Source organism: Thamnophis sirtalis, unplaced genomic scaffold (genome assembly GCF_051295495.1).
Source record: "Thamnophis sirtalis isolate CommonGarterSnake01/CBP01778 unplaced genomic scaffold, rThaSir2_p1.2 scaffold_3, whole genome shotgun sequence".
NCBI lineage: Eukaryota > Metazoa > Chordata > Lepidosauria > Squamata > Natricidae > Thamnophis > Thamnophis sirtalis.
Genome location: NW_028261383.1, coordinates 174,162,266 through 174,172,870, shown reverse-complemented (window position 1 = coordinate 174,172,870; position 10,605 = coordinate 174,162,266). Strand labels below are relative to the sequence as shown.

The window sequence follows — 10,605 nt, the reverse complement described above, 5'->3', positions numbered from 1 at the left end:
GGGAGTCGCCAGCCGGCATTGTCCGGTCGACGGCACCCGGAGGAGGCCCAACCTGTGAGATCTTGTTGGTCGTTGGGAGGTAAGTGGCAGGAGGCAGTCTCTCAGGTAGCCAGGTCCTAAACCATGTAGGGCTTTAAAAGTAACGACTAGCACCTTGGAGCGCGTTCGGAGACCAATAGGGAGCCAGTGCAGCTCGCGGAGGATGGGTGTAACATGGGTGTATCTAGGTACACCCAGTATCGCTCGCGCGGCTGCGTTCTGGACCAACTGCAGTCTCCGAACACTCTTCAGGGGCAGCCTGATAATTTGGTCTAAAATGCTTTGCAGGATCTGAGAAGGTACTTGGAATGAGGGGACTCATTCCACTAAAGAATAATTTTCTTCAGCGTTTGGCCTCCTTCCCTGCTCCCCATCTCCCCATCCTGTCATGATGGGCTGGGATAAATTAAATAAAGTCTCCGTTGGTATTACAGAGGGATTTTAAAACAAACCAAGGACTGTATATGACTAAAGACTGAGGTTTTTTTTATTTTGATTTGAAAGGGAAAGAAGTGTGACGTGTCCTCTAACGCAAGGCATTCACATACCTCCTGACGTGGGCAATACAGGTAGCCCCCCACAATTGGGTCCAGAATTTCAGTCACTGAGAGAGGCAGTCATTAAAACGAACCATCACGTGACCCGACTTGATTTTACAACTATTTTTACTGCTGTCTTTAAGCAAATCCATTTTCCCCAGTTGAGGTTGTTTGCTGGAAACCTATCAAACTGGCTTGAAAGGTCACGAATAGCAATCGCATGACCCGTGACCCGTCAAAAGCGCGGAGGACAAAATCACGCTCGACGAAAGCGCGCATGTGACGTCATCACAGCGCAACGAAAAAAATTAAAAATTGAAATAAAATTAAAATTAAAGCAAGCCGATTCACATAAAGGTAAGGGTTAGGTTTAGGGTTAGGTTAAGGGTTAGGGTTAGGTTTAGAGCGTTAGCGTTAGGTTTAGCGTTAGGTTAAGGGTTAGCGTTAGGTTTAGCGTTACGTTAACGGTTAGGTTTAGGGTTAGGTTTAGGGTTAGGTTTAGGGTTAGGTTTGGGGGGGTTAGGGTAAGGTTTTAGCTTTATTTTTACATTTTTCGATCACAGCGCGATGTTTCCGTCGCGCTGTGATGACGTCAAATGCGCGCTTTCATCGAGTGCGATTTTGTCCTCCGCGATTTTGTGGTGGAACCGCATGACCCCCCCCCCAGGATGTTGCAACAGGTAAATGTGAGCCATTTCCTAAGTGCCTGATTTGCGATCAGGTGACTTGGGGGCGGGGGCAATCGGAACTTTGAGGACATGTCACAAGTCACTCTTGAGACTGTCGTAGCTTTGAACCATTTTAACTGAACAGTTTCTAATCAAGGACTACCTGTAGTCATAACTTAAATGGAAATAATGGGTTACTATGCAGTTGTTTTTCAAATGTCGCTGGCTGGGGAATTCTGGGAGTTGAAGTCCAGACATCTTCAAGTGACCAAGGTTGAGAAACACTGTTCTAGATATAAATTAAACAAGGGGAGATGTACCCTTGATTAAAGAATTCCAGAAAGAGCATCCCAGATAAGGGAATGAACTAAAACTACTGTTGCAGCATACATTCCCCCTTTATTCTGTGATTATTTTTTCCACTCGGAAAGTGATCTTTCACTCTTACGTTTTGGCCAGCAGTAAATTTTGCTCACAGAGAGAACCATTTGCAATCGTGGCTTCCCTTGGGGGATTGCAGGATGTAGTTTAACCTAGATTTCTGAATACATCGTCATAGACTACGCTTCAGATTATTAGGTGAGGTTGATGCAGTTGTGAACTAAAATGGAGTTTTTTTTAATTTAAAAAAAAGAGTTCTGAGGAAGGCATGGTAATAGACCAGAGCTTAATTTTTTTATTATTATTTTTCTGTAGAACTAAATAGCTATACCACAGAGGTAGCTGCTTTTATCACATCATCAACAACACTGCAGCACTTGGCAAAGACTATTTCTGGGGGTTCCTCTCCAAGGATCTGCAAATATAAAAACAGGGATGGGGTTCTTAGATGCCTCTTCTAGAATGCTCCAGCCTCTCTAAGCTCTATTGAATAACACCCAGGTTTAGAAACAGGATTGCCTTAGCTCCTAGAGTTATAGTTACGGGGATATGTCTAAACAAGTCTAAATACAGCAAAATGTTCTTAAATAAACTACTGCTATCTATTCAGATGCTGCTGGGAAGGATTGAAATAAGCCCTTTCCCATTATGGGAGAACTGACAAATATGTTCCTCTGAATACTGAAATTTTCCCAAGATGTTATAGCCAAACTTTAAAAAAAAAAAACCTAAATATGTAGTCTTTTTTTCATCTTATGACAGTTAATTTACTATGCAAAATGTGATTTCAGTGAAGAAATGTGTTATGCACTTTATTTATTGTGAAGTTATTTTCTGTCAATTTTGTTGGGTGACAGAGGAATAAAAAAACATAATATGAAAATTGTAAGAGCTAGTTAGCCTGCAATATCAATGCATTCTTCCATATTTCATTTCATGCTAAAATAGCCTTGTAGGGTGTACTGTGATAATTTTTTGTTTAAGAAATGATGAAATTAACTGATTTGGGGATATATTCATGTGGAATGCTATGCTCTCAAGACAGCAACATTATGAGACTGGATAGATTATTTTAGCTATTCTAAGGGAAAAAAATAAACACTCTTTTCATACTTTTAAGAATTCTACATAGCTCTTTTCCTTTATTGGATCAAAAGCAACGTGCTTAAAAAAAACAGAACGTGATTTGAACATTTAGGATTCATGCTGCCGGTGAATAGAGGGAGCCAAAATACAAGTTAAATATTTGCAACACTACCACAAATTTACTCTATATACACAGTATTAGGAAAAGTAAATTAGGCATTGCTTCTAATACAATATCCTTAATGAAGCAAATTTAAATTTTCCCTTAGGAGGGATTTTTTTTTGTGTGCACTTTATCCAAACCAAATATAAATTTGTGCACCTTAATGTGAGTATAAGAGTAACTTGTATATGGATGTGATAGCAACCATTGTCTTGGTATACGTTCTACTTTTTAACTATGTCACATACTCCTCCCCCCCCCTTACCACTATCATTATATATCATTTATATTTATCATTGCTTCATAAGTGAAGCTTAATGGGAAAGAGTTGGAAATTTTAGTTGGAAGTTGGAATCTTAGTTGGAAAGATTGGAAATCTTTCCAATCTTAGTTGGAAAGTGTTGCTTTTGTCCAGTGGTTCCCAAACTTGGCAACTTTAAGACTTGTGGACTTCAACTCCCAGAATTCAGCTCTGATGGCTCTGATGGCTGGAGAATTCTGGGAGTTGAAGTCCACAAGTCTTAAAGTTGCCAAGTTTCGGAACCACTGCTTTAGTCCAAAACAGAATCAAACTGGACATAGTTCCCCCATCCCAAGCAGCTATGATTTCTTTGCCCAGGATGGAGAGTGGGGGGGGGGAGGGCAAACGATAAGAGACCTACATTCCGGAGTATGCTTTTCTGCAGGTAGTAGGTGAGGACAGGGTCACACAGTGTATAGTAAGTGTCAAGCTGCTGCCGTATCATTCTCTCGTGGTCATTCACACTCTGGCCCAGCTGGCTTCTGATCATCAGCCGCTGGATCATAGTCTCTGTAGAACAGTCAAACACGATAACGATGTTGGGCAAACGTCCCACCTGCAATGGGAATGGCATAAGTTGGTCAGTTCATTGCTTGGCCTGAAAGTTGTCTAGTTGGGAATGGAGAAGCTCAGAGGTCAATGCTTAAAAATATCAGAGCATACTTATATTTCAGGAGGAAGTTACTAAGTGTGGCAAAAGGGTATTGAAAAGCAAGCCACTTGAAGAAAAGCTAACTCAAAACTCTGCAAAAAGACTGTTGGTATTGGGGAAAACTCGCCTAATGGGAATATCGTGTTTAAAAATGCAGATCTGGGCAGTATGAAGAAAACGGACCACCTTTAGCTCATACATAGCTTAATAACTGAAAAATTGCGTTAAATATCCAGATGTTTGTGAACAAACCAAAATATTACTGTAAGTAAAAGTTTTCAGAAGATTTGTGTCTCACAGTTTAAAAATTGAGATGGTATTCTCTTTCTAACCTAGAAATGGCAATACGGAAAGAAGATATTAGTAAGGGAGAGGAATGCGATAATTAATTGAACTGAACAGAACTACATCTCTTACTCTATAGCAGTGTTTCTCAACCTTGGCAACTTGAAGATGTCCGGATTTCAACTCCCAGAATTCCCCTCTGGGAGTTGAAGTCCGGACATCTTCAAGTGGCCAAGGTTGAGAAACACTGCTTTATAGACTTTCACACATCTGGGAGTTGAAGTCCAGACATCTTCAAGTTGCCAAGGTTGAGAAACACTGATCTGTAGACTTTCACACATCTTCTGAAGCAGGATCAGCATCTCTTAACATCCTTGCTTCACCCTTAGCTTTTCATTAATATCTAATATAGGTTTAATTTGGTCTAAACTAGCCATTTCTAGTTCTGTCCTCGAGTTAAAACAGAACAGTCCTATGTTTAGCCAACCGATATACCTCCCAGTATTTACTTCCATATTCTTCAATGTCTCCTGTTCCAATTCAACAACACCCTATGGCGAGTATAGGCAAGACAGTGTCAATTTCTCAATCTACAAACTTTGACTAACAGCTAGGAATGATGCAGACTGACGTCTGAACATTGAAAAGCAAAGGCTACAGATTGCCTGCATCTTCTGTAAGCTAAACCATCCTTACACACACAAACACACACACACACATACGGAGTATACTTACAACTTCCTCAAACAGCCTGGCTTGATTGATTTCTCGGGGGAAGCCTTCAATAAAGAATCCTTTGAAATTTTCAGCTTTTAACATCTTGTCGGTCAGCAGTTCCAAGATGTAACCCTAGAGAGAAAAGTGCAATGAATCTCTTTAAGACCCTAATTTTGCAAGTCATCCTGCTCCGTCTTTCCATTTCAGGATATGGGCGGCTGTTTTAACCATCTTGATATCCAAAATGTTTATGGTAGCAAAGTCAAGAGAAAAAGTTCATCCCCTTTATTCAAAATGATAAAAACAGAGTTCAGCTTTCTTGGACTTTGAGAAACAGCGAAAGGGGATTGAAAAGAAAAGCTGAGAAATGGCTGTCATTGCCTCTAAAGGCTGCTATTGCCTCAAAAATGCAACGTTCATATCATTTCCCCCCCCCCCAGCAGTCCTAGAAAACCAGAATCAGAAAGTGGCTGTACAGGATCACAGAAACAGATCCTTATCTTAGAGGGTGCCTACTTGCATGATACCCCATCCCCCAAAAGCCCTAGAACTGGCTTATACATCTCTGTTCTGTCCCCCCCTTCCTCGCTCGTTAACAGACGACAGGCAGACAAACTTAAAAGGAACTCACTTTATCAGTTCTCGGCTCAGACTGGCTGCGAGCCCCAAAATAAACATAAACAAAGTCTCTGAGGAGAAGATACAGAATACAAAACAAAACTCTTACAAAACAATTCACTTCTCCAAGTGTCTCCTCAAATCAGGGTTACAGAAAGCAAATCACTTCTCCAAGTGTCTCTCACAAACAAACCAGGACCGATGAATGCTGAACGAATGAATGAACGTTGACTCCTGCAACCAGGGCGTGGCATCACCCGTCCTTTTATCACCAGAAGACACCACTAACGAGCCCCAGCTGCACTGTTAAACTTGCATCCCGAAAAGAGTCACAGGGGACGTCTGCTGAGTCACAACACATCTCTAGTTAGCCTTTTGGAAAAGTAGAAATTTAATGGGAAAATTGAAAGTTTTAAACTTTTATTTTCAGCAATATTCCCATTGTAAGCAGCCAAATCTTTCCAGGAAATTCACAATCTGGGTATGCAAAGTATTTCCAGTATTGCTCCTTAATGGCTCTATGCTCAGCCATGTATTTTTGATTCTAGAAGTTCCATTTGCCTATCGTCTTTCTGAAAAGCTGTGAGAGATGGAACTATTTCTTAAAACCTGTTTTGATTTTTGACTGAAGTCAACGAGATCTCAAATACATCATGATTGTGTTGTGTTTTGCACTTCTAGTTTGGTGATTATTACAGCAAGAATGGGCAGTGCTGGGTTCACATCTCCCTTTTTGTACCATTCCTCCAATGTTCGCAACCTCTTAAATCCGGTAAAGAGGTAGCCGATCACAGAGCACAATTTTTTAAAAGCCTTTAAAAACCCCTCTGGTGTTATAACCCATTTGCCACTGTGTGACATCATTGTCTCTGTCCCAGTCACGGTCTTTATTTAAGCCTGGAATGTTAAATGCTTCCATTTAATAACAAAACTTCTGCTATATCCTAATTAAGAAAAGAGAGCACATGACTGCAAAGAAATTTATTATTGACAACTATTGCTGGGCTGATAAAAAAAAATAAAGAAAATTATAATCGGCCATCCTTTGCTAACCCAAATTCTGCCACGGAATATGCTGAATTATTTCAAAGGTTTTATCTAATTCAAAATCTGACAGGTCAAACATGGTAAATGATTCTAAATAATCTCAGTTAACATCCAAATAAAAAGTAAATTCTCAATGGCAACAACTGAATTTAAAATAGTAGAAAAAGTAAACTCAATGGCAATAATAGAACTGAAGAAGCTTCTTGGGTGAGAAACAAAATTGACTTCAAAGAAAAACAAAGTCCAATTGCCTTTTGGGAAAAAAAAAAGCATCTTTGGGACAACCAAATTGATTGAATGAGAATCTCCAGACTCTCAATGGCGATAAGCATGTTGACTGACAGTGAAATGAACACATGTGGATAGCTTCACTGAACACATCAAAACACCCCTCCATCTTCAGGATGAGAATGAAAGGGATGAACTGAATATTAGCTCAGATATATTGCTTATGTAATTATAATCATGCTGTCATTTACTATTTCAGAAATCCTTTTCTTCCTCTGAAAATAGGTTCCACCACAAATGCACGAACGACAAAAGCGCGCCTGACTAAACCGCGGTGACAAAACCGCGGTGACGAATGAGCGCTGAAGCACGCCGACAACAGCGCGCTGACAGAAGCGCGCTGTAACCCTAACCCTAAACCAAACCCTAAACCTAATCCTAAACCTTACCTTAACTTAAATCGCGCTTCTGTCGGCGCGCTTTTGTCGGCGCGCTGTTGTCGGCACGCTTTTGACATCGCGGTTTTAGCGCCGCGGTTTTGTCGGCGCGCTTTTGACGTTCGCGCATTTGTCGGGTCACGTGAAAATAAGGAACTGCTTTAAAATGCAACTAACAGAGTGGATTAAACCCACGTTATACCAGTCTCATTAAAATAAATAGTCCTTAATTTAATAATAAGTAATTTGTATTCATTTCCGTAGGAAGAAAGCGCGGCCTTCATCTAGTCCAGGGTTTTAAAATATTCTTAATACCCTGAAAATAAGATCTCTCTGGATAATAAGCCCAATTGGGATTTTGAGCGCATGCGCTAAAATAAACCCTCCCCCCAAAATAAGCCCTCCCCAAAAATATTGCAACACAGCAGCAGCCGTGAGGTGACCACGCTTGCCACCTCCTGCACCTCAAAAATAATAAGACCTCACCAAAAAATAAGGCCACGTGCTTATTTAGGGGGATCAAAACAAAATAAGACCCGGTCTTGTTTTCAGGGAAACACAGTAAAAAATAGATTCTGCCCAGAATAGATCTACTTACCGAGGGCACCAGAGCCCCTTTCAGCAGGATCTCCCTAATGGCTTTGCCTTTGCTAGTATTTTTACTGGCTTCTTCCCGCAGCATCTCTCCAATAGCCACGTGGGAGAAATCGTATTTACTAGCTAGCCGGATACTCTGCACGTCTTTCCCGGAGCCGGGGCCTCCTATCATAAAGATGATGACCGAGTCTTTCAACTTTTCTGCAGCAAAAGAAGAGACAGTCACATGGAAGGATGTGTTCCTCAGGCAGTTATTATTAAACTTTACACTTTATAAAGTGGGACCCTTAATAGCTTGCAAAGGACAGAGTCTTACAGATTTTCAGTACAATTAAATGTAGATAACAGCTGCTAAGCTGAGTGAGCAATCAGATGGAATGCCCTTTTTTTTGCACATAAAGCTACCTTAAAGTGAGGCAATCTGTCAATCACTCTCATCCAGTAATTTATATTCCCACAATACCAATTCTTCAAGGTTTGGGGTGTAGCTGCTGATACTGGGGGGGGTGCAAGCCATGTGTTACACCACGAATGTCCTGAGCAAGAGCCGAGGTGGTGCAGTTTACAGAGTCAGCATATCGCCCCCACAGTCTAGGTCCTCATTTCACCCACCTCGGAAGGATGGAAGGCTGAGTCAACCTTGAGCCGGTGAGATTAGAACCGCCGAACTGCAGATAGCAGTCAGCTGAAGTGGCCTGCAGTACTGCACCCTAACCACTGCGCCACCTCGGGGAAGGTTTCAAGCTAACAGCCGTCCCCATCCCGAAACCAGGAGATGGAATCAAAGGGAGCCCGATGACTAAGAAGTTTTCTGAGATACGAATCTAAATATTACGGCGTCTGCAGAAAGGAAGAAAGTGGGTACCTTTTAGTTCATGCTTCAAGGGCTTGGTGGATTTTGGAAGGCTGCCCTGGCAAATCCCCATTCTGAAGACTCATCCCAGGATCACAAGGCCCAAGACTGCGAACCGATGTACAAAACTATTTTGGCCATTTCAGCTTAGCTGACAGGTGACTCCCCTGGGATCTCTTTCTGATGTCACAGACATCTGATGTCATGGCTAAGCAAAGCTTTCCTGGTTGATAATCTGTTGCAACTAAACCTCTCTCCTTGGCTCAACTCTCAAGAAAACAAAGGATGCGAACTACGGTCGTTCAATTTTCTATTTGCCGGTCTTTTGTTATTTTGTGATTTTCGCCATTTCCTTCTCTTCTGCTGTCTCCAGGTAGTGCCACACCAACTAGGCCAGTGTTTCTCAACCTTGGCCACTTGAAGATGTCCGGACTTCAACTCCCAGAATTCCCCAGCCAGCATTCGCTGGCTGGGGAATTCTGGGAGTTGAAGTCCGGACATCTTCAAGTGGCCAAGGTTGAGAAATACTGTACTAGCCACTTTTTTTTTTGCTTTAAACAGTTAAGTGTGTGAGATATTATGTGTGTGCTTGTCTGTTTGAAGCCACAGAGCCCTTCAGTTTCGTTTTCGATTGCTTTGTCTATTTTTCCCAGTTCCACCAGCTCTTATATGAGAACTGTTTTGTATAGGTCTGTAAATGATTAGGAGATCTACCTAGAAACCTGCATAGTTAAAATATAAGTCCTGAGTTCCAATTCTCTACTGCAGAGGTCTCCAAACCTGGCAACTTTTAAGACTTGTGGACTTCAACTCCCAGAATTCCTCAGCCAGCAGTCTCCAACCTTGGCGACTTTAAGACTTGTGGACTTCAACTCCCAGAATTCCTCAGCCAGCAGTCTCCAACCTTGGCAATTTTAAGACTTGTGGACTTCAACTCCCAGAATCCCTCAGCCAGCAGTCTCCAACCTTGGCAATTTTAAGACTTGTGGACTTCAACTCCCAGAGTTCCTCAGCCAGCAGTCTCCAACCTTGGCAACTTTATGATTTGTGGACTTCAACTCCCAGAATTCCTCAGCCAGCAGTCTCTAATCTTGCAACTTTAAGACTTATGGACTTCATCTCCCAGAATCCCTCAGCCAGCAGTCTCCAACCTTGGCAACTTTAAGACTTGTGGACTTCAACTCCCAGAATTCCTCAGCCAGCAGTCTCCAACCTTGGCAACTTTAAGACTTGTGGACTTCAACTCCCAGAATTCCTCAGCCAGCAGTCTCTAATCTTGCAACTTTAAGACTTATGGACTTCATCTCCCAGAATCCCTCAGCCAGCAGTCTCCAACCTTGGCAACTTTAAGACTTGTGGACTTCAACTCCCAGAATTCCTCAGCCAGCAGTCTCCAACCTTGGCAACTTTAAGACTTGTGGACTTCAACTCCCAGAATTCCTCAGCCAGCAGTCTCTAACCTTGGCAACTTTAAGACTTGTGGACTTCAACTCCCAGAATTCCTCAGCCAGCAAAGCTGGCTGAGGAATTCTGGGAGTTGGAGTCCACAAGTCTTAAAGTTGCCAAGGTTGGAGACCCCTGCTTTACTGGCTAGGGGATTACACTCAGCGGAGTCTAAAAATGTCCTTTGAAAGGAAGCTATTCTTGACCTATATATATAGCATGAATAAGTTGTTCCCATCTCCCCATCTTGCTTGCCACCCGAGCCTACCGCCCGCTAACTCAAAAAGCGCTCCTAAGACCCACCCCGCAACTTCCGCTGAGAGGGTCAGGCGCTTCCGGGCTCGTCCTCCCGACCATAGGTGGAAACCAAAGAGGCTTTCCGGTTCAAACGGGAGAAAACCGCAACTTCAGGCTGCAAAACCTCCACGGAAGAAGAGCAAGAGTTGATGCACGAATCAATCAGAAGGAAGGGCGCGTTTGCGCGGAACGGGCAAAACTGCCGCTTCTCGTTCTCTTAAAGCGAGCCGTACATACCCCGTGTGGCTGATCGG

The 10,605-nt window shown here is 42.4% G+C and overlaps 1 protein-coding gene across 1 annotated transcript; it reads right to left on the bottom strand.

Moving 5' to 3' along the window:
• Positions 1 to 1,872: 1,872 nt before the first annotated feature.
• On the bottom strand, positions 1,873 to 9,036 carry LOC106542100 (adenylate kinase isoenzyme 1). The gene is made up of 5 exons (XM_087710997.1): positions 8,624 to 9,036; positions 7,760 to 7,959; positions 4,850 to 4,963; positions 3,539 to 3,733; positions 1,873 to 2,042 (listed from the first exon to the last, which is right to left on the bottom strand). Exons 1-5 carry the CDS (start codon positions 8,682 to 8,684, stop codon positions 1,953 to 1,955), a joined length of 660 nt encoding a protein of 219 aa, XP_087567123.1. The 5' UTR covers positions 8,685 to 9,036; the 3' UTR covers positions 1,873 to 1,952.
• Positions 9,037 to 10,605: the final 1,569 nt, after the last annotated feature.